Consider the following 24,022-nt stretch of genomic DNA (forward strand, 5'->3'; position numbering starts at 1 on the left):
CGTTCGTCAAAGCGATCTCGTTAAAGTTTTGTGGTTGGTCCAAGAAGGAAACAAACAGAGGTCGTCGGATTAACAGTTCCCAGCAAAAGACAACTAGGCAAACAGGTGTAGGCTCTCTCTCAGTCCAACAAAGTCGACCGTCAGTGCTGCTAGCATTAGCCCTTAATACAGTGTGTTAAAATGTGAGCCCAATAATTAACCTAACAGACAGTATAACAATAACAGAAGTAACATCACCTCTACTGCACACTGTCCTGTTATCTAATAAAGAGAGCAAACAATGTTTAGCTTTTCCAAAGGAAATATTTATTGAAAATGCAAATGTACATTTGTATGATACAAATCCTCTTTAACTCGACTATCCAGGTGGGTCTTTCTGATATGAACAAACACATTAAGAATTTAGTCCACAGAGAAACATGGATCTATAACGCACCACCAATATTTTCTTTGCCCTCACAGTATTCTGTAATCAGGAAAGAAACCAAATCAAGTTTTGGATCCTGTTCGATTTGTTTGTTCTCCAGTTGGGCCGAATGCTTCTCTTCTCTTCGTGTTGTCTTCCACAAAATCAGAACGGCTGTGCTCTATCAAACTCCAATAAATAAATAAAGTGCTCCACATACAGCTGGATTTAAATCAGTTAAAACACCTCACTAGTGTTGATTATATAAAGTATATGTCACATCATTGAATATACAGTTTATTACTGTCTTTCTAAAAGTGAAATATCTAAGAATTTGATATTGCAAATTATTTGAAAAAGTTAGGAAACTTGAGCTATTTACAAAAACAAGGCACAACATGATGGATTCTGGGTAACATATGACTCTCCAAAGGATGATGATGACGATGATGATGATGATGGACTGAACCGAGCCGAGAAGGTGTTTGCAATCACACCTAAGGGCTCGTTTGCTGATTGTCTGTATCACAACCTCTTTTTAAAAACTTTTTAAAATATATTTTAAAACATTTTACTTTTCAGCCATGGCAGCACAGAGGCGCTCTGAGAAGACGAGCAGAGAAACGAGTTCCCACTCAAACACAAAATATCAACTTGCTTTTTCCTTTGCTGAACATTTCCTTTTCTCTGCAGGCTGGCAGGGAGGTGGCAGTGCAGCAGTGCGATAAAGCAGGAAGTTTTAGATCTTTGTAGAGTGTTTTTAAATGTGTTCACGTATCATTGTATCATCATCATTGATAACAATTAGTTATTATCAGAACTGTATTTAGAGACATGAAACAACTCCAATACACGGCCTCTGATTTGTATTTCACGTAGTAGGCAAGAAATCTGCAGGAGTTATGACACAAAACAGGAAGAGTTCAAAACAGAGTTTCTGATGACAGCTCCACCCTGCTCTCATACATTAGGCTTGTGTTAAAGGATAGTTTAATTTTTCCTACAGCTAGTTTATAGAGTATTTGTAACATTTCAACTTTTTCACTGTTGTCTGTAGGTGTTTAACAGATTATCAAGAGAGTATATGTGACAATTCATGAACATACCCTAACCGAGATGTTTTTTTGTGCCTAAACCTAACTAAACCTTCACCACAGCGGTGTAAAATCAGAAAATGGTTTTATTTGTGTTGAATTGTTGATGTGTTGAATTTGCACAGAACGAGGACTATGGATTCTGTCCCCCATCACTTACATGGAATGCACATTAGGCCATTTTTTAATGTCCAGTATGAAAAGGAGGATTACAGCAAGCAGAAATATTTTCAATGTCCATAACCTATCCTTTAAGACATGATATCAACAAGATGATGTACTGATGTTAAAATGATACACTGAAAAACTTTTAATACTATGACAATTATTAACACATTTACTTTTAATAAAAAATGTCAAATCATAAATGACAAACAAAACTCATAACAAGGCCACACTTGTCTTTTTTGAGATGCTTTTTTTGCTTTCCTGATATGGTAAATATCAGAGGTCAAAGGTCACCTTCAGTGCCCTATAGTTTAATACAACCCGCTCAGCTGCTGTGCAGTACTGCCTCCCTGCCAGCAGAGGCACCAGGACAACTAACTGGAAGTCATGCAGTGATGCAGTCCTGCCAATCACAGCTCAGTATTCCACTATCCACCATCCTAAAACAACATGGCTGAGGTTTCTTCTTCCCCTTCTTTTATGTCTTGTGGTTTTAGAGGATGTAGATCTGAACACCGTGTGTGTGTGTGTGTGTGTGTGTGTGTGTGTGTGTGTGTGTGTGTGTGTGTGTGTGTGTGTATATTTAGGACCACTGGCAGGAGCAGTCGGTGGGCTCCTGGATGGTGTAGCTGACCCAGGTTGCGTTGCCACTGCAGTAGAGCTGCACGGAGCGCCGCTGCAGCCCTGTCTCCCTGCAGCACTTGCAGAAACGAGCGTACGTGTTGATGTTGTAGTTGTAGATGCTGGCGGATGGACACTTCCCGTCACATGATACGATGTTCACCTGCAGGACACAGAGAGTCAGCACAGAAGGTAGCAGGGCTGCAAAAAGAACCAGCGAACTCGATTAAAGTCGAGGTGATTCTATTTAAAAAAGAGTCAACATCAACATTATCATTTTGAAGTCTCTGCTTTTTATTGTTTTTTAATCTGCTGTTTGTTGAATGTCTGCTTTTCTACTACATACTATGTTTAACTTATACATAGTTAAGTTAAATCTAAAACTCTGCTCCTTTATCCTACAAACGTGGTGTGAGGCAGAGCTTCCTTACTGTTTATTCTGTCAACTGAACCTTTAGTTTATCCTATTGGTGCTAAGGGACATACTGAAAATGTGTATCTTCATTGGTATAATTTTAAGTTAAGTGTGTATGCAGATGATATACTGCTCTCCCTGAGTAACTTTCTGTACCTGTGATATTATAAATAGTCAACTCTTTTGGTGAGGTCATGTTCATGTTCATTCAATTCCCTCATTCCAGACCTCTGAATCTCCTCCCATATCTCTTGTTCAGTAATTCAATGATAGTGCATGTAGTGAATGACGTGAATATCAAGGACAACACATATGACTTTTGTAAAAACACACGTATCCATCGTTCTCTGCGTAAGCCCACACATCAGCAGCATTCTGATGCCTGTCATCACAGGTTGATGCATGTCATCTGTTATTTTCCAGTGCCAAACTGTGTCAACTCACCAGAAAAGCAGCAATTTTATAATCTTGGCTACTTTCTGTCAGTATGACGGTTTGGTGACACAGCAACTGACATCCTTATAGGCATCACACGACACAATGCTCCACGATATGGCGAAGGTGTGTTGCACTTTAGGTTACTGTGGACTTGTTGAAAAGAAAGAAGAAGAGACTTCCCATAATCCCCTATCTTAGCAGTGGAGGAGTTGAATGTTTCACGCCAGCTGCCCCTCTGTTCCTGACTCCAGCCACGCCTCACTTCCCTCAGACCAATGCATTTCTTAAGAGCTTTCCAGACTTGCGATTATCCACCAGATGCCCTCAGACCTTCCCACCGGTCCCAGTCACCTGACTCCTACAGCCACCTGCTCACCTGTTCCTCATTCAACAATTACCCCCAAAGTATTTATACCAGCCATCTCCACCTGCTCTTGGCCAGATTATCACTGTTGCTTTGTGCCTTTTCTTTCCAGCCTCTTGAACCTGAATCCTGCCTACCTGTACCTTTTACCTGCCCAGTTCCTGTTAACCTGTGGCGTTTTGGCTACTTCTGTTTGGACTTACTGCCTTTACTTGTAAGCTTATGTTTCATCATTTTACCAATAAATCACTAAACTGTTCCTGTCTGCACCGTTGTCTGCATTTGGGTCCTTTTCCTTGCTGCCTTGTACACACCCTCTTGACAGAATGAAATGTTATGAAAATGGATAGAAAAGAGAAAAAAACTATGATCCAGGTAGAAAAATAATGTTTCAAGGAGCCATGGAAATTAAAAAGCCCAGTCACACTTGTATTGAACCACAACATCAGATTTTAGCAATTTCTGCATGTTCAGCTCAGAATTCATCAAAAAGTTCAGGTGCCTCAAACAGCACCAGTATCACATCACAACAGACACAAAACATACCGGCCTGTTGCTGCGACAGTCGTTCTTCCTGATCGTCATCCTCACTGTCACCTTCTGACACGACTTCCCGTCTTCTTTGCCTGTTCACGCGACAACAAACCAAATCAGTTGAAACAAAGTTAACATGAGATATCCAAAACAAAACATCTGACCTGCTGCATGTAGAGACGCAGCAAACAGCAGGAAGAGGAGGATGTCGGAGAAGAAAGAGTCCTGGGAAGCACAGTGGCTGCAGGTCATGTGCAAGCTGTCAAGCTGTTTTAGTGGATGGATGAGTTAGAATGAAGGAGCCCAGAAATCATTTATAAAAGCTTTACAGTTAGAAAGCAACAAATGAGGAAATGAGCGAGGACAAATAAAGGTTCTTCCAAATGAGACAAAACAAAAATATTCACAAAAATATATATAAGGAGATGGGATCCTTCATGCATTTATCATGTACACAAAATGACTTCAAACTAATCTTCTAAAACATTTTAATCTTTAAAAATGAGTAAATGAATGAATGAAACAAAAAGAAAGTTTCCGTAATCATGCTTTGTCAAACTTTGTACCATTTGGCATAAAAAAACCTGAGCATAAACATAAGGCTGCTGTGTGTGGCATTTAGTCTTTTTCCACATTAACACCACATATCAGTCCTTTTAATTTCCTGCTTAATACAATTTGTACATGATGAGTAAACTAAAATTATTTAACTAAAGTTAGCATAACTTGTTAATAATATGGAAACCAGCAATCTTTTTCAGTTCTTTCTCAACCATGGGTACAATTTTACTTATTTTTCTTCATTGTGCCTACGATAGAAGGTCCTAATCTGGTTACAAAAAACATTTGGGTGGTGAGAATATAGAAATGTGGGAGTAAATCATCACATAATTCATCATAAACATTTGAAAAGTATAATTTTGGTTATGTTATGGCAATCAGTTAGTTACATGTACAAGTTGAATTTGGTAAGATACCTGGCTCTAAATACTACGGTACCCATCAGCCTCATAGACCAATTTGTGAGCACTCATTGTCGCTCAGAAATTGCATATAAATTTGCAAGTCCTATAGAGCTCTCACATGCTAATCCACGGGTTACATGTATGCTGTTTGTTTTGAAATCGGTGAAATGTGTCAAAATAAGCAAGAGGAAATTATCCTGTGTTGCAAAGCACAGCTTGTATTTTGCATATTTGGTGAACCAGGCCCTGGAGCTGCAGCAAAGGCAGCACACTTTGTTTGTGCAATTGAAAACAAAACACAGCATCATAGTTGCAGAATTCTTCTAATATTGACCCAGAATCCAAGTGAATTTGTTTAAACTACTGAATGTTTTATCACATTTCTACAAAGTGCAATCTTTAGCTTCATTCCACCAATATGAAAAAACAGAATTTTAAGCTTGAGAATTGATGTTTTGACATGCTCCTTGAGAGTGTTTATGTCCACAGGCTTGTACATTTGACCCAGATATTTTATAACACAGTTGTTCATCTTTTGTACTGATGATTCAACCATGAGAGTTTACACGTCCATCCAAGCCTTGAGTCACCTACCACTGTCTATGGACAAATAACTCCTCCCACTTCACTACTCTATTATCCAAGTGTTACTATAAATACAGAGAGTGACTGTTTGTTGGTAAAATGCCTCACATAGCAGCTTCAGTTTTCCACACAGCTCCCCTTGGTGGTGCAGCAGCATGCAGATCTTCTACAGCAGCTACATATTCAGTGAAAAGACCCCCAACACCAACCCACATCAGAATCTAGTGACACATGCAGACGTCTAAGCCCGACTACTGGGCCACTACCAACAGTACATTGTTGGCAATCAACAATGCACTGCCCAGACAGTGCTAAATGGGGAAAGAGTTTAGCTGTCATGTACATGTACGTGATCCACAGGGAGGGGCGGGGGTAAATACTTGTTACTGTCCTCTCAAGTGTGATATCATTTTTGGTCTACAAAAGGATTGTGTCCCCGCCTCCATTTAAGGTGTAAAAACACATCTTACAACATCTTTTTAAAGATAAAATCTTACAAAAAAGGGAACTCACAAGCAAAACTCAAATTTAACAGATTCATGAAGCGAGGAGAATGCAACACCTGCACCACAATTCTTACAAATATATATATTTGATTTTGGTAGCATGTTTTGGCTTTGTTGCATGTAATTTCTACTGACCTGTAATGAGACAGCAGTTGAGAGGACTGTTCTGAAGAGGGGAGTAGGTTGCAGTCAGACTGTGTTTCATCATAATGTTTTTTGGAGGGAGTACATTGTTGAATATCAACAATGGCACTGACAAGCCTTGTTGTTTTGGTACCTCGTTCACAGTTTGTGTTAACTGTGGGAGTCAAGGGGCTAACGGGGAAAGGGAACAGAGGGGATCCAGTACCTGGTGGGATTGGTACATGATGGTAAGCTGCAGCACATAAACCACAAACCCACTTGCATGTGATCAGATGCTTTTCAGTGACAGCTACTTCTATCATTTGGCACTTTGAAAGTGTTATCTGTTGCCATTTTTACTCACAAGACTGAATTCACTGAAAAGCACACTGACAGATCTCTCTAATCTGAATAAACAGCAGACAAATGTAATGGAAAACAACCGCTGGGATCCAGACATGAGCCAATTCAGACAATGAGGTTGAAGATTTTGGACTGAAACGGACAAACTGAAGGGCAAACATGTTGGAAACATGTTGGAAACATGTTGAGCGGCAGGTGAAGGTGCTCTTCAGTGTCAGCTGCAGCCTACAGCTCTACACTAACTACAGAACTGCTGCTACGCTCAGATCAGATACTCACATGTCTTGCAGCATCCGTCCATGTAACTTACGACAGTTCCACCGATCTGAGTGCAGATAAGAGTCAAAATGTTAGGATAAACATAGGAATAAAGAAATTTTGGGTGAAACCCTTTGACTTTGCATCAGAGTTTGGCTGCAAAGGAGGAAGTATTAAGATCTTTTACTTAAGTAGCAATACCACAATTTAAAATACTGTTTCAAGTAAAACTCCTGCATTCAAAATCTTACTTAAGTAAAAGTGCGTAAGTATTATCGAGAAAATGTACTTTCAGTTTAAAAGTAATGGGCTCTGTCTGTTTAATATTGTAGCTGACTGCAGTAAAGTTAATTTTATTCATTTTTTATATTGTTGGGTGGTTTAATTTGCTGTTTAACAATGCGTTGTATTTTATATGCTCATCATAGAGTTTTAAAAGTAAATATAAAGTATTCAGAATTGTACTTAAGTACAGTACTTGAGTAAATGTACTTTCCACCACTGGAATTTGGCCAATATTTTTTGAGGGTTGATAATCTTTGGTTGAAGTCCCTGATGGCTGGTATTTTGTGCAAACATGAATATGTCATACTGTTGTCCTGAAAAACTATTTTGGGTATTCTGGATTTATTGCTTGAAAAAGCTTTTAGATCAGTGGTTTGCAAACTTTTCCTGTGATGCCCTCGTTTCGATTAGAATTTTTATGAACCAACAACAAATTAACGTGCAAATGAAAAATTCAAGTTTTGAATTGACAGAGAACTCCAGAGCAAGAAAGGCCTCGTCATATTTCAGATATGACTGAAAAATCACCTATTTATCTTTTCTTCCCTCTCACAACTTGCAAACCTGAATCCTGATTTCTTTGCCAGCATCAGAGCACACGCATGTGGTTATTGTTTCTTGATGAATCATATTCTTTCAAGATGCTCTGAGAACTTTGAGAACCACTGTTTTAGACCATTCAAAAACAACTGAAAGGTCCTGTGAACTGCATAAAATCATACTTCTTCCTCTCTCTGAAAAGTGTCATTTTAAAAAAATTATATTATTCAATAAATAACAAATCCAGTCTAATAACATGTAGACGTATGTGATAGATTTTGGGGTGATCCAACCAACCTGCAGCGTTATATGTAAAAGCTGCAGGAAAAGAGTAATTAATAAACTCTACACTCAGTGTTTGTATCGTCTATATAATGACAATATTAAGCAACACCATTATGAAACAGAAACAGTATCATTTAGCAATTAGCTTTTTTTATTTGCCATGTGCATGTTAGTATCCATCAAACCATGAAAGAGAATGATGATTGAAGTTCTTTAAGAATCAATTATAAGATGTGTGACTCTGGTCAAGATGAAACATGGTTGAATGCTCTGTGTGTGTGTGTGTGTGTGTGTGTGTGTGTGTGTGTGTGTGTGTGTGTGTGTGTGTGCTGCATGCTGACCTTCATACACTCTGTTTCGTTGAATGGTGGGCAGCTGAAGGAGTAGGAGATGAGCGTGGGTCCGGACAGAGTGTCTGTGCAGTCGAACTTCATGCAGTTTGACACCCAGGACTTCCCCGGCTGAAAACACAGCGACAGCATCAACAACATCAACCGCTGTACTACAATAGCTGCGGAGTAGCTCTGATCACTAATCTGACTCAGGCTAAGTTACACCAACAAAGACTGAAACCACGGTGAGACTTGTTTAGCCAAGATCATTGTTAATGCTAACGACAGTACGCCATTTAGATTGAAACGCCAATTAACAAACCTGAGATTACTTTTTTAATTCAAGATCAAATAATACATCCATGTTATTGTTTACAAAATACCCAAAATGTGCGTTAACTGGAGTCTAAAAACTATTGTGTAGTCATATAATCATCATTCATCTAATAGTAATTAATGATAAATTTAAAAATTAAATTGAGAAAATATTACAAATGAATCAATATTGTATTGGAATATGTTATATATTTGACATATAACGAATAATGTCACATTGTTATGATTCAGCAGATTTCTTGACAATAAAAGTTCAGTCTGCCATCTTATTCTTTATTGTTTCCACAAAAACAAAACAAACAAGCTAACAAACAAAAACACTCCCAACCAAGTCAAAAGAATTCAATCAAATTAAAGTTGCCAAATTCAGTCCCATTTCTACAATGGACCCTACAAACCATTATTATTAGCATTTTTATTCTCACTATCAGTTCATTCTTGACCATGAAAAGAAAAAATCTTAACTCTTACTAGTTTTTTACTGCAGATTTCAATCGCATCTCATGGTCTTCATCAACAGATAACAACTGAGCAAACTATCTGCTGATGAAGACTGTGAGATGCGATCGAAAGTTCCTGAAAAAGCTAACGCAGTAAGTGGACCTGTTTAGTTTTTCTCGATTTTTCTTTTGTCAAAATAATTTCTTGAATGACTTCAAAATGTTCTTTGTACTACTCACTTTGGTTCAGTAGCTCGGTTGAAACTACAGGTTATATGAGACGTGGAAAATATTCAGGAAAACTGTTAATATATAATTAATGTACAATTAGTCGACTTCCTACCTTATAGAGAACTGTTGTCCCATTCTCATGTTCGTAGAGGCAGGAAATATTCTTACAGACACCGCAGCACGTCGACTGGTCCTTCGGAGGGACGTAGATCTGATTCTGAAACATACAAACATTCAAGATTAGTTTTGTGAAACGACGAAAAAATCTAAAATTAGAAAAAGGCGGAATTTTTTCAGCAAGAAAAGAAGAAAAGATGTATATGTTTACTCAAATTAGATATGTGTTTGTTTCTACTCGTATGAGTGCTAGTTGCTCGTATGTTTGTTCAGAGTCACAGATGTAGACTGATTGTGACATCAGTTTGACTAGGAGTAAATTATCTGAATGTTGTGGAGCATGTATTTAGAGAAACAAAATGAAAAGACTGTAGATTCATTTTGAAGAGTTTTGCTTGAGATTAAGGCTGCAACTAAAAAGTATTTAAAGTATCAATTAATTAAATCTTTGGTTTAGAAAATGTCACAAAAGAGCAAAAGAAAACGCTAATGTAAATCACAGTTTCACAGAGCTGAAGGTGACGTCTTCAAATGTCTTGGTTTGTCCGACCAACAGTCCAAAGCTCAAAGATATTCAGTTAACTCTCTTAGAGGACCAAGAAAACCAGCAAATATTCCCATTTAAGAAGTCTGAACCAGTGAATTTGTGACACTTTTGCCTGAAAAATGACTTAAATGATGAATCGATTATCAAAATGGTTGTCGATTAACTTTATGTCAATCAACTAATTGGCAAACTGCCTAATGGTTTCAGCTCTACTTGAGATAACCAATCATGCATCACCCTCTGGCTGAATGGTAAAATCTTTATCTCGGTGAGATTTTACCTGCGTATCTGGGAGGTTTGGCTTCTGTGGCTCTTTTCAGATATTTTTATGGAAACAGAAAAGAAAGAAGGAGGAAAAGAAGAAGAGGATGAATCAGTTCAAGATCAAGATGAGGAACAAGTACAGGAAAAAGAAAAGCCACAGAGTTGAAGCACTTCAGTAGACTTTGTGGTCCCTGTTTGGGTGTACTGGGTGTTGTGGTCTTACTGGTTGACAGTGGGTGGAGCAGTTGATGCTGCTGGTGCGGAGCAGGTGGAAGCCGCTCGCCGGGTCGAGGCTGCGGCTGCACTGCCTGCTGTGACACAAGCCGGCGTCGTCGTGCTCCACCAGGGTCTGACCCGGCCGCAGCACGCCTCGCTCACCGAACACACACACCGCCTCGCGCACTGAACACACACACACACACACACACACAGAGGTCAGAGGTCATAGTGTACAAGGTCACAGTTTCTGCACTTTTCTGATGGACTTTAAAGTTTTTGGAAACTGGCAAAATTCAATCAACATCTTGTTTAATTAAAACGTTTTACATTTTGTTTTCAATGCCTTTTGTTATTCCCTTATGTGCTTCTTGTTACCCTCTCTGTGACGTATGCCTGCGTTTAGCCTATTCTTATTTTTTTGTGTTTTTCCCCTTTTAACTGTGAATCAATTTCCACGTTTTTGGAAGTATAAGTTCATATAAAGTTTATGATTGTTGTTTTGGGAGAAAATGTGCAGTGGCTGTTGCAGGATGTGGAGTCTGTCTATTCACTTGTCTGAGTTTCTCCATCTTGAATTTGAACCAGCAACCCTCCCCAGCAGTGCTCACCACACTTGTATCTTTTGCAGGCACACTGGTTTTGTGGGTCGGACAGGAAGGCCCGGTCCAGCTGGGCGGCTTCTCCCTGCAGAACACAAAGAGAACGGAACTGGGGTCACATTGAGTGTACACAGAAAATACATAGAAAACACACAGCTGACACAAACCGAAAATGCATTGAAAATGTGATTAAAAACACACCAGAGAGCCAGTGTTAAAGAAAACATTTAAAAAAGAAAAATGTTTATTGCATACAATGCAATGAAAATTCTGTTTTTTGCTGCTTTTTGTCTGGTAGTATCTTCAAGATGTCAACTTTTCTGGAACTAAGATTAAAGCTTTGTTTTGTTAGTTTTTTAAGCATTTTTGTGCGTTCAGTGGTTTTAGAAATGATTTAAGAAACCTAAAGCTCTGGCAAATGATGGCCTTCTGTTAATGCTGAAACAGGAACATCGCCAAAAAACGAGAGAACGAGAGAAGTGCATGTGACTCATTGACCCAGTGAGTCCTATACAATACATCATTAGGTGTCCAAACAGACAGACTGAATATTAAAAATCATGACGTACCAGGCCACATTTTGGGGAGGAGATCGTTTCACAGGAACACTCTGAAAACGAAAAAACATGAATCATCTTCACATTCCGCTGTACTTAGGCTTTAAGCTGACAATACACCAATGCCCAAGTATACTTCTGTTTATAGTAATGCCATCTGTATATAATGTCCGTAGTAGCACTTGTAAAATATTTTCATAATACTGCTTTATCCTGCACAATGTTTATATCCTGCACTTGCTTATTGCACTTCTAAACTGCATTTCGTTGCCTTGTACTTGTACATGTGTAATGACAATAAAGTTGAATCTAATCTAATCACTAACAACACCAAACAATAACAAATGTATCATTATAAACCGAAAGTGCCAAGTCAGGGTAAATTCAGGCTCCAAAAAGCCAAAATTAAACCTATTTAAAACCCTTTTTATGTTGAAGTGGATTTTGATCTCATACTGACTTACGGACTACTGTGCCTTTGAATTCATTTTAAAATGTTCCTGTTGTGGGGAGTTTTTTAGGAAACATACCACATGTTTGGTTTGGACAGCAGCGACTCGGACTGGACACGGACACCACCGACATCCCAACAGGACAACTAAGCTGAGGACACCTGTAGGGCTCACACACTGCACACAAAGCAAAAACATGCCAGTCATTTATGCATTCATAGCTGTTTTCAGCTGTATGCATTAGGGCATAACAGATGAATCAGCCAGGCTGATAGCATCGGCCAATTTTAACCTTATCACAGGTATATTGTTATGGGCATATTTACAAGAGATTGCAGCAATCCCAAACATATGTTTAAGGTAATTTAGAAAGAGTGTCTCCACTACATAGTTTGTACACCAGAGAGAACTGACAAGTTTATTTTTCAACTGTAAAATGTCCCACTCAGTACATATCTTGGTCACAATTCTTTAATAAAGAAATATAAGTAATCCCCAAATTCTGTTATTCTTCTATTTTAAAATCTTATTTTTCAAATGTTCAAATATCCATCAGTATATATAAAAAATATAATAGAAATAAATAAATCAAAAGGTGTGTGTGTGTGTGTGTGTGTGTGTGTGTGTGTGTGTGTGTGTGTGTGTGTGTGTGTGTGTTCTCTGACCACATTGGTAGGCGGGGCAGCAGCGGTCCGTGGTATTACCATCCACCGTCAGCACCTCGCCGTCCAGGCAGAGAGGAGGTGTCTCCGGACAGGAAGAACACACTGCAGAAAACACACACACTTCATTGATCACACTGGTGAATTGACTTGCCAAACATTCACTGATGGTTGAATGTGCCACAGAAGATAGAAGTTAATTTGGTTCATTTTTTAACTGACTGCAGATGTGGGCGAGACAGCAGCTGCCGTCGGCTCTGGTGGCGATCAGAGTCTGTTCCTCTCTGCAGGTGGGAACATCCGACTCACAGAGTTCAGGATCACATTCTGTAACACACAGAAACAGAAACGTTCCCACATTTTGGGAAATATGCGTATTTGCAGAGAGTTAAATGAGAAGATCGATACCACTCTCAAGTTTGTACGCTAAATATGAAGCTACAGCCAGGAGAAAAAAATGGTCGAAACAGCTAGCCTGGCTCTGTCCAAAGGTAAAAAGATCTGCCTACCAGCAACTCTAAAGCTCTCTTATTAACACGTATACATCGTACATTAACTGAAGTGTAAGAACAAAAAGTTGTAGTTTTACGAGTTATTTATATTTGTGCCGAGCAATTTCTTGGCCAGACTCTGCTGGTTGCCTCACAGTGACAACAAGACTCCTGGAAATGACTCCTCTCGGCCAAGAAATAGTACGGCATTAAACCAAAATGTTTTGGTTTTTTTACACTTCAGTTTTTGTACGTTTTAAACACACGAGATATCATTTGTTATTTAGTGAGGTTTAGAGGTGCTGGTAGGTGATTATTTTTAACCATTTTTTGCCTTCAGTACAGTTACTAATGAAGCTGTGTATTTAAGATATTGCACTAGTAGTCACTGTGACAGTGAGTAAACTCCACTAGTGGCAAAAAGACACAAAACATCTGTGTTGGTATCAGTTGATACAGATGGCGATGAAAATGTTATTGGATAAAAGGTAAAACTTTCCATACAGTGCATCCCTAGTACAACAAAGGGAAGCCATCACTCTATTGATCAGAGAGGAAACTCACCACACACGTAGTCCGGACAGCACGAGTCCTGTCTGTAGTACGACACCAGCTTCTCCCCATATTTACACTCAGGAGGGAGCAGGTCACACAGGCTCTGGTTACATACTGCAGAGTCAGAAAGTACATCATCACATTATAAACCAAAATAATTATTGAAAAAATTTATAGTTTTAGAAAAGACATGTAATGAGCCTCAGATTTGAACAATAAGGCTTGTGCTGTTCTCTGGTAGATTTTAAACTAAAGCACGTAGCATGCTCAGGAACCCTCGTGGCCTCACCGCACACTTTCTGCGGGCAGCAGCTGGTGTCGTCGGCCAGGCTGATGGTCACCTCCCCTGCTCGACGGCACACCGGCGCAGCCAAGCTGGAGCAGTTGTACTCCACGGGAACGATGGTGTCGTTATCGCAGCGGTACATGCAGCAGGCATCCTTCGAGGCTTTCCACAACTCGCCGTGTGCGTGAGGAACGCCGGAGCTGTCAGTGCAGGCTGCAGACACACACACACACACACACCATGCACACATACAGCCATGAATTCTAGTTCATTGGTAATGAGCTGACAGTACTGAAGCAGACTTCAGGCACTAAGGCTGTGTTATTATCTAGATCATTATCAACAGTCATTCTACAATTTCAAAATAAGTTTCTGATTCTGCAACACTAGTTGATGAACTAGTTTTGTGGTTTCTACTATTCAAGCTCTCAACTTCTCAAAGTACCTGTGAACTTGTGTGGTAAAAAAAAAAATGAAAAGCATTCATTAAAAAGATAAAAGACAGATAATTAAGGTGTCTATTTTTCAGGTTCCCTAAACAATCTCATGGCATCACAAGTTTTTTGTGATGGCATGAGAAAAAGTTCTGGCATCCATTTCAAGACCTCCTGCTCTGTTGTACAGACAGGTATGGGGTCTGGGGTCTTACCACACTTTTCAGGTGAGATGCAGAGGGCGGAGTACGGCCGGTGGAGGAGCGTTCCCTCTGGGCACACGCAGCCCTCAGTCAGGCCTGAACACTGGTCCGGGTCGAAGTCGTGGTTGGGGCAGGACTGAGACGTGCAGGCCGGCAGACAGGCCTGATACCGCAGAGTGTCGGGACACACGAAGGCTGCAGGAAGAGACACAAACATGTCAGCGCCTCAGACACATTACTTTACTTCAGACTTTACTTTATTTTTAGACCTTAGACCTTAAATACCTGTGGGGGTGGACAGTGGGTTCACAGGCTCGTTAACACTGCTTAAATTGTTATCAGGTTCTACCTTGATAGCGTGATTTGGCATTTTTAATATTTAGTGATATGGCACTTCAAGTGCTGGCGGCCTCTATCGACACCTACAGCTATTTTTAAATACAATATGTATGTGATTACAGTACACTGGGGTCTTTAAGAGACCGTTTTCTCAGAAGACATTTTGACATGTCAGTGGGAAAAGCACAGATGTACAGTTGACCATGGCTGAATTCCATTTAGCTGCACAAACATTTGACAACTTTGGCTGAGTCAAATGCAGTGCTTTATTTTTGTTGCGGACCCACAATGTTGCCTGTGTAAATACATCACTGGCAACTTGTTTTAATCTATAGTCCTAGCCTAAGAAAGTTGCTCCCTGGTAGTCACAGTCCGCCCAGTCTGGTAGCTTTTGCTGTGTTCTGCTCGTCTTTTAAGGCTGCGTGTTTCCCTCCTGCTCAAAGAGCAGCTGTGAGCGTTTGAATGTTTTAACGGCAGACAGAAATCTTACGGCAGTAATCTGGACTCCTCCACTCAATGCAGATGTTGAATTTGTGGCAAGAAGCCACGTAGGCAGCCAGCGCCACACACTGGTTGTTGACGTACTCAGCATCTCGTACCCAAATCTCACAGAATGTGCTCGGCGGGACCTGAAAACAAATAAACAATCAAATACATTTTTATTAAAGGTTACTGAATATTATTACTATCTGTTAAGCTCGAAGTCCTCATATGTCATCTAATTTTTCTGATATTTGTTATACCAGTTATTTAAAATTATATCTTGAATCCACATTTTTTGATTTATTGGTTAATCACGTCTTTTACTGAAGAGAAGTGAGAGAGCAATAATGGCAGAAAAGTGCTGATAAATTAAGTAAGATTTTGATAACAGGTTCATATTTCATTTAGGCATTTAATTTTTTCTTTTCCCTCTGCCAAGAAATACAACTTTAACAGCAGCCTTTCTGGGTTTCAGACAGAGCCTGGGTTTAGTTCAGAACCATGCTAAGAAACTGCTAATCTACTGGCTCGTGTGTAAGCAGAGGAACCTGGAAATGAGTTCACAGATGGGTTAACGTACAAAGGCGTGGCATGGGGAGAAGGCTTGGTTCTGCAGCATGACCAGGCAGGTGGAGCAGTCGCTTGTGGAGCAGTTGTGCTCGCGGCGGCGGCTGTGGCTGACGTAGCTGGTGGTGTTGGGAACCTGCCAGCTGTCGATGAACAGGGCTGGATCCTCGCTTACACCCACTGTGGTGCCGTTAGCCAAAGTCAGGTCATTTGTTGGGTCTCCATCACAGAAACCTGAGGTGGGTGTGAGATGGGGTTCACAAAAACACAAACTTTACTTCAGTCATAACATATATATCCCTAAATGTGACAAATGGATCTTGCTGCCATATGTAGTTGCTGTAACTGCTTAAGATCAGTGAAGTTCAACCATCTGTCAATTCTTAAGCCCCAGATGTAAAGGTCACCATGGTGCAACGCTTATCAGCTCGACCCTGGTGTCCATATTCCAGTTCTCGCTGGTCTTTTTGTTGTTGTTTTAAGATTATTTTTGGGGCATTTTTTGCCTTTATTTGCTGCAGAGAAAGACAGGAAAAGGCAGGAGAGAGAGAGGAGATGGCGTGCAGCAGGGCCGTGGGTTCGAATCAAACCCGGGCCTCTGCAGTAAGGACTTAATGGTATGCGCTCTACCAGGTGAGCTCCCCAGGCACCCCCTCATTGATCTTTTTGAACCAATCGCAAACATCTGTAGAAATGATCACGTTTCTGTGTGATCGCCCCAGTAAGAGGAAACTGTGTGCAATGCTAATACAGCCTGCAAGCAAGACAGGTATTTTAAAGAGAACACAACGAAAATTGTGCATAGAGTAACTAATGCAGGAGTAATATTACTCTTACCACAGAGGCCCATGGTGGGAAGCTTGTTGTTGGAGCTGTCGGTGTCGATCACCAACATGCCGGTGCTGTGGTACCACTGCAACTTGAGACCAGCCGGGCTGCGGATCAGGTACATGTTGCCTGTGTCATAGATCTCAAAGCCAAACTTTTTGAATCGAGGCTTGGCGTACCGCGAATTGACGTAGAGCTGAAAGTGCAGATTTTATCAGTGTTTTTAGCTTTAAGCTGCTCATGTGACAGGGAATATCCAAAGTAAAAATCATGATAAGAAGAGAGTGCCTCTTACCCTCCTCTGCAGCCTGTTGATGATGATGTGGTTGGATTTGTGGGTGATGTTGAGCGCCACCAGACACAGGTTGGTGAAATTCCAGAGGAGCTTGAGAAAGGAAAAGAAAATCAAGTCAAAATCAATGATCAAATCAGTGATTTACATTCAAATCACTCTAAGGGAATCCTCTAAGTGTGATATCAACTCACTGGTGACTCAGAGTCAGCAGGACACTCCTGAACCAGGACGCTGACAGTCTCATTGGGCAGTTGGGTCACTATGTATGAGGCAGCCTTGTAGATGGCAACGCTGTTCCCATCAAATGTGATCACATTCAGATCCGGAAACATCGAGCAGCGACCTGGAACACACAGGAGAGACGACAATGAAAAGCTGAAAACAGCTAGACAAGAAGACAAGGATCTGCCACAGCCATACATCTGAGGGAAACATCACTGGTCCGGAGAAATGTAACAACATGAACTGGTCATCATCATTTAGTCCAGTCAAATTTACCAAGGTGGAGCTGTGGACAGAGTCTGAAAGTGGGTTTTCTTTGATTTTAAGTGACACAAGATTATGAATTCAAAAATGCAACATAGTGTAATTTTTATGTTTCTGTTTTCCTCACATGGACAGTCCCACTGAGGGCAGCACTTGTCTCCATTGACCAGTATGGCAAAGCCAAGCAGGCCGCAGTTCGGAGGGTCAGCAGTGAAGGGGCAGCTCTGGGATTTGTTGAACAGGACGAGCTGGTTGTTGACGCAGATGTACTTTGTGCACTCATCGACAATCTCTGCATACGGAGGCTGGACACAGAAGTCACACAACAAAAAAACAGAGATATTTGTAATCAGGAAAGAAAACTTTCAAAACTGACCTAAACTTTGTCAAGTGTGGAGAATCATTCTAGACTTTGGGGACACATCTGTGAAAAATATTGTAAAAAGTATTTGTCTAATTAAAGTTGCAGTTGGTGCAGCTGAAGTCTAGCTTTCAAAATATTCTTGTGTGGCTTTTCTTGGTACACATATGGTGCACAATGTAAATCAGTCAGAATTAACATTAAAGGGACGTAAAACATATATATACATTGGAAATAAAGTAATTATGGAACTTGTCCTTCTAGTATCATGTTCATATTATATGAGTGAAATGAAGATGTATAATAACTTAACCCACAGTGCACATCCTTGTAGGTGATACAGCTATGGATGTTGTCCCCTCTGCAGTGTGTCTGGTCGTTTCCAATAGAGTGTAAGGTGACGCCGGTGCAGGAGGCGTCGTTGCACCTGGACTGGTACGATCAACTCTGTCCTGCTCAGTAGTTTGGACCGAGGTGGCTGCTGGGAGTGAAGTCGTAGCAGAAGTGGGAACACCAGGCTTCTGGGTGGAGATCAGTGTATCAGGTGGAGTTGTCACCGGTTGGGATGTGGATGGTGACATGTCAGTCTTTTTGGTTGTCAGAGTTTTCTCAGATGTGATTGATTCTCTGGTGGTTGTCGTGGGGACAGCTGTAGATACCGTGACTGTTGTTAGAGTAGGAACAGGTACTGGAGTGGTTATGGTGGTCAGGCCGGGAGCTGCTGCGGTTGTGTCTGCACGTTGGGTCGTGCTCGCTGTAGTGACCAACTCAGCAGATGTTGCAATGGTTGTAGATGGCACTCCTGACGTGGTTGTTGTGCCAGGGCTTGGTGTGACAGTCGGTGGGCCAAGAGTGGTTGATCTGGTGGTTACTGCTGGGGGCCTTGTTGCTATGGTAACCCTTGCAGTGACTGGCCTGACGGTTGACCTCTGAGTCGACGTGATTCTGGAGGTAACTCTTGTTGTCACAGGAACTCTGGGTGTTGTTCTGACGGTGGTCGTCCGTGTGATGGTGGTTGTAGCAGGTGTAGTTTTTGCAGTGGACACAAGCCGGGTGGTGACTTTGTCCGGGACAGTCGTTGGCCTTGGAGCTGCGGTGGAAGTAGTTGTGTGCAGCTGAGACCAAGATGGAGGCGGAGTGGTTGTAGCTCTCGTTGACACCTCCACTCTACCCGTCACTGGATGTGTCGTCTCTGTAATCGGCTGTACAGTGACGGGTCTGAGAGTGGTGGTAACAACACCTGGTGGAGCTCTTGTGGAAACCGTGGTGAGAGGTGTCTCAGGAATACCAGGTGCAGGAGGGGGTGTAACCAGTTTCCTGGTTGTGGTGGCTGCAATTTCTGTGGTTGAGATTTCAGAAGACGTTGTAGTTTTGGCAGTGGTGGCTGTGGCAGCAGCTGATGTTGCAGAGGTGTCAACCAGTTTTGATGTTACGGGAAGGTGAGGCACTTCAGTAGTTTTAGTGGAAGTGACTGCGTGGATGCCAGTTTCAGAAGTGACCTCTGGTGTAGTCTTCACTGTGGGGCTGTAGACCAGGGTGGAGGAGGTCTCCCAATGGGGGGGACGCCACGGCTCAGAGGTCCGCACGGTAGATGCAGGATGGGTGGAGCTCTCTGTTGTTGGTAAAAGTGGTACAGTAGTGGTTTCTGTAAGAGACATTGGCAGTACAGCTGGTTTTGTAGTGACAGGAGGACCTGTGGACACGGTGGACGTTTCTGGAACCTCTGGAGGTGTTGAAGTGGTGGTCTGAGTGGTTTTCTCTGGTGTTGGGACGGCAGCAGACCAGGAGGTTCTCTCAGAATAGGTTGTGGAGGTGGACACAGGAGAAGTTGTGGAGTCTGTAATCTTCAGAGGTGGAGGTGCAGCTGTTGTTGTGGTAGCTACAGGTATTTCAGACACAGTGGATTCAAGTATGGTCACTTTCTTTGTTGTTGATCTCCAGTCTGTAGTAGCTGAGGTAGGAGCAGATGGTACAGTTGTAGTCGGTGCAACATGGACTGGAGTTGACATTGGTAACTCAGGAGCAGTTGTTGTAGAAGTTGTCAGTTCAGTAGAAGTGGTGTGCAGAATCTTCTTTGTGGTAACAGGTTGTGATGTTGTCTCTGGACTTATGTACGGTGTTGTTTTACTGGTGGTGAAAGGTGCAACTGGTGTGATTGATTCTGTGGTTTTAGCTGAAGTGACTGTGGGCAAAGATAGAGTTCCTGTTTCGACAGGAGGTGAGGTCGGGAGAGGTGAAGAGGTTGTGGAGGCTGTGCTTGGTAAACCAGGAGGGAAGGGTGTAGTTGTTGGGGGAAGTCGCTCCACTGTTACAGGCTTTGTGCTGGTGTCTGTGTATGCAGTAGTAGCAGTACTGGGTACAGTAGTCCTGTCTGTAACTATAGACGTCTCTGAGACTGGAGCAGGTCTTGGACTAGAAGCAGTTACAATAGGAGTAACTGCTGCTGAATGTGTTGTAGCCTCTGTGGTCTCCTTGGTTGGGTGTAAGACAACAGGAGGAGGGGCACTGATGGTGGTTGGCCCTTCGACAGAGCTTGTGGTTGGTGCTGCAGTGGTAGATGGCTGCAGGGTCGCAGCAGTGGTGGTGATGAGTGGCTGCAGGAAGTCCGTGGGTTTGATAGAGGAGGTGAGCCAGAACAGAGCCGTGGGGAAGGGAGCGCTACTCGTCCTGGACGTGCTGGGGCCGAAGGGGCTGATAGTGGAGCTCACATCTCTGGTCGTCGATGCTGTTGTACCTGTTACAGTGGTCAACGGGGCTTCAGTCACTCTGACAGTAGACAGCGGTTCCACCACCTCTGGCCTGACAGCAGGGGGCGCTGTTGGAGGAGATGTGGGTCCTGCTGTTCTGGAAGGTTCAGGAGCTGCAGGAGAGATGATGACTGGACGGGTCGGCTCGTCTGGGGCAGGTGGTGCCTTAGACGAGGTTGTTTGTGTGCTTACGGCAGGAGTGGTAGTGGTGATTTTAGTGGTAGGACCTGTGTATGGAGGGGGGGAGGAAGCAGTGGTGATGGTGGTCTTGAGGGGGGTGGTGGAGGCAGCGGTGCTTGTGGTGGTTGCAGAAGTGACAGCTGCAGAGCTGAGCAGCTGAGCAGTGGACGGTGTTACAGGCTGCACAGCAACTGGGACCTTAATGCCTGAACCCAAATAAAAAAGTGTGTTAGAGAAGCGCTGAGCTCGACAGAGAGATACAGTTTATGACATAGCATAGACAGCTTCCTTTGGGTCTTATTTCATGGAGGGTTAGGTATACTTTGGGTTAGCAGTAATGTAAATTACATGATTTGGTTGAATCCAAGACAGCTGTAAATTCTATGATAGATGACTCCATTGTTCATCGTTTCTGTTCTTTGCTCATTTCAAGGTTTTGATATTGTTATCTGTTTTATCTGTTTGGCTGATTTTGTATTGTTTAATCTGAAACTTTTTATGCTGCCATCGTGGCCAGGTCTCCATAGCAACAGAGTCCAACCTCAATAGGACTTATGTGCTTAAATGAAGGTTAAATAGATTTAAATATTAAGAAAATATTCTCACATGTTGCTGATTTAAAAATTTCTCATTTTTGAGGACACACTGCCAGCTGAAGACTAGATAAGCATCAATAAGTCCATCAAAATTAAACAAGCAGATAGTATATTGGAGAAGAGTTGTGCAACTTGGTGATACGCTCTGCTTCAAGTGTACAATGTAAGAAAAGAGTTGTTTTTTATGTTTTTAAGTGTGCAGTAACCACAGTGAAGGTATTGTACCATTTCTTGTGTTAAATTCCCTTAACGTGTGTTTTTTAGTGGTTACTTTAGGGCGCAGGAGTAAGTTTAAGTAAAGATATTAACTAATAACACCATCACAGATTTTTTTAAATTGCCTACTACCTACTTTCAAAATAGGCCCTCCCAATGTAACCGCTGTTCCAACCAACCGACCACACAACATCCTGTTCGACTAAGATATCAGGTTAATATCCGAAGCAAAACACCACTGAAATCAGTCAGGGGATACTTACAGTCTTCAACATAGACACACCGACGGGTGACCTCATCCAGGACCATGTGTGGGGGGCAGACAGGAAGGCAGCCCTCCACTCTGAACACAGAGCAACACACAGCCATGAAAAAACCTGTCCACTGTACAACAAAGGTCATGTTTCGTGCTACTTACAGGTTACAGAAAACTTTGATTACGACAGAATCACAGTTAGACTCAGATTTAGAAACCAAGGATTTACTTTTCCTATAAATAGCTGTACTCTCTTCACCTGTTTCTGTGACCTTGCTGTTATTTTCACCCTGTAACGACATCCTCCCTGCCCTTTGCATTGCTCACTTTAAATAAAATTTTAAAAAACATATTTGAAGATCTAATAGGTAAATGAAGCTCCATCAGATCAGAGGTGGATGCCATCAGATATTTAATTAAAGGTCAGTACAGGCCCTGTGTATCCCTCTGTAGAGACTGCCTACAAACAGTTTGAGTTGTGTTAAGGTCAAAGGCTCTCACTGTGGGATGGTGACGCAGGCTTCAGCTGACGGGTCGCTGCAGGTCTTGAAGCAGGGGATGACGCAGGAATCGTACCTCCACTGACACCGAGGACCAGGCGGGGCGTCTGGACTGGGGCCTGATGAAAAACACACCACACTTAACTCTTTTACTTCAAGGTCACAAGACTCTTCTACCTTAACTGCTCAACAAGGCACATTTTTGAGACATAAAACTCTTTGAGGAACAAGTCCAGCTCTGTGCTTCTGTTGTGAATGAAGAAGCATCACACCAGCAGCAATATCAGATTCAAAACTGAAAAGAACTTTAGAAACAAACAGATCTGAGGAGGGATATCCGTGTGATCTAAAAGATACAATAAAATAGAATAGGTGAATATAAACATTTACAGTGAAATAAACAAATGTCCACTTTCAGATCAGATTTAAATTGTACCATAACTTGATGAGCATTATGTCTGTATACAGTCTCAACCTACTGAACCCTGAACTTCCCCTAAATTTACTCTTCAGTAGGTTTAAAGTTAGCAAAGAAAAGACATTTTTCAAACATTACGATATCACATCTGCTTCATTAAAGTTGTATCATGATTACTTTGATTAAAATATTGAAACTCATGACGTTTTTAATTATATAAAATGGAAATATTCTGGATGTCACTTTGTGAACTTGATTGAAAGTTAAAATAAAGCTTTACGGTTTTGAACAATGCTTTGCCACAATACATGAGTGATGGGTGTGTAATAATGGACCCATCTGTGGTTACAGCAGGGTCAAAAGTGTTAAAATACACCTTATAGTCTCAATTAAACTGCTCGTACAAGACTGATAAGAAATAAAAATCACTCTGATGTTGCCTCAATCTGCAGGAAAAGTTGTATAGGAAACTATATCTAAACTATACTAATCTAGACTGGCTAAAAATGACCCACAAATGTGTTCACAGAGCAGTAATGTGATGAACTTAGAAAGCCATTAGTGTCCGTCTAAAGTCTAGACTTCATCTCTTGCTCTGAATGTGTGCAGCATTCACTTCTGTCAGCAGGAAATCCAATCTGCTATTGGCTCCTACGCCTTTTCCATTAACTAAAACAAATGCTGCTGTATTTTTAGCTTCAGAGATTAGCCTGGCTGCTCTCTGAGCAGAGTATGCAGGCAGAGGAGTCGCTAGTCTTAACCTTTGACCCCAGAGAGAAGTGCTGATGACCAACTGAACCCTGAGCAAAGCTTCCTGAATCCTCAGTGATGGCTGAGAGAGGCTTAAAAGTATAAACCCAGAACACAACCCAGTTCAATTCATAACTTTGTCATCATGATTGTCCATACTGCAATTTTATTATGTTGGTCTATTCTGCACCAACGACATCTATTGCATGTCTGTCCATCCTGGGACAGGGATCCCTCCTCTATTGCTCTTCCTGACGTTTCTTCCTTTTTTCCCCTGTTAACAGGGTTTTTTGGAGGGAGTTTTTCTTTATCCGAATCGAGGATC

At 41.6% G+C, this 24,022-nt stretch overlaps 1 protein-coding gene across 6 annotated transcripts in view; it reads right to left on the reverse strand.

Annotated features, from left to right (window-relative positions):
• Positions 1–283: 283 nt before the first annotated feature.
• otog (otogelin) overlaps positions 284–24,022 on the reverse strand; it is a 70,275-nt gene continuing 46,536 nt past the window's right edge. For 3 of the 6 annotated variants that reach the window (XM_044216430.1, XM_044216253.1, XM_044216698.1), the window contains 24 exons: positions 22,531–22,648; positions 22,037–22,116; positions 18,352–21,167; positions 17,801–17,978; positions 17,379–17,530; positions 17,188–17,277; positions 16,902–17,088; positions 16,078–16,298; positions 15,505–15,643; positions 14,688–14,870; positions 14,042–14,251; positions 13,762–13,866; positions 12,929–13,033; positions 12,710–12,811; positions 12,123–12,221; positions 11,605–11,645; positions 11,045–11,120; positions 10,441–10,619; positions 9,402–9,506; positions 8,292–8,411; positions 6,862–6,907; positions 6,374–6,445; positions 4,053–4,132; positions 284–2,452 (listed from right to left, as the gene is read on the reverse strand). In XM_044216430.1, the coding sequence (XP_044072365.1) occupies positions 2,252–2,452; positions 4,053–4,132; positions 6,374–6,445; positions 6,862–6,907; positions 8,292–8,411; positions 9,402–9,506; positions 10,441–10,619; positions 11,045–11,120; positions 11,605–11,645; positions 12,123–12,221; positions 12,710–12,811; positions 12,929–13,033; positions 13,762–13,866; positions 14,042–14,251; positions 14,688–14,870; positions 15,505–15,643; positions 16,078–16,298; positions 16,902–17,088; positions 17,188–17,277; positions 17,379–17,530; positions 17,801–17,978; positions 18,352–21,167; positions 22,037–22,116; positions 22,531–22,648 (5,705 nt within the window). In that variant the 3' untranslated portion in view covers positions 284–2,251. Of the gene's footprint in view, positions 2,453–4,052; positions 4,133–6,231; positions 6,263–6,373; positions 6,446–6,861; positions 6,908–8,291; positions 8,412–9,401; positions 9,507–10,440; positions 10,620–11,044; positions 11,121–11,604; positions 11,646–12,122; positions 12,222–12,709; positions 12,812–12,928; positions 13,034–13,761; positions 13,867–14,041; positions 14,252–14,687; positions 14,871–15,504; positions 15,644–16,077; positions 16,299–16,901; positions 17,089–17,187; positions 17,278–17,378; positions 17,531–17,800; positions 17,979–18,351; positions 21,168–22,036; positions 22,117–22,530; positions 22,649–24,022 lie in introns of all 6 variants that reach the window. The other 3 variants (XM_044216343.1, XM_044216604.1, XM_044216521.1) reach the window with 3 other exon arrangements.

The sequence above is a fragment of the Siniperca chuatsi genome, linkage group LG1 (genome assembly GCF_020085105.1).
Source record: "Siniperca chuatsi isolate FFG_IHB_CAS linkage group LG1, ASM2008510v1, whole genome shotgun sequence".
NCBI lineage: Eukaryota > Metazoa > Chordata > Actinopteri > Centrarchiformes > Sinipercidae > Siniperca > Siniperca chuatsi.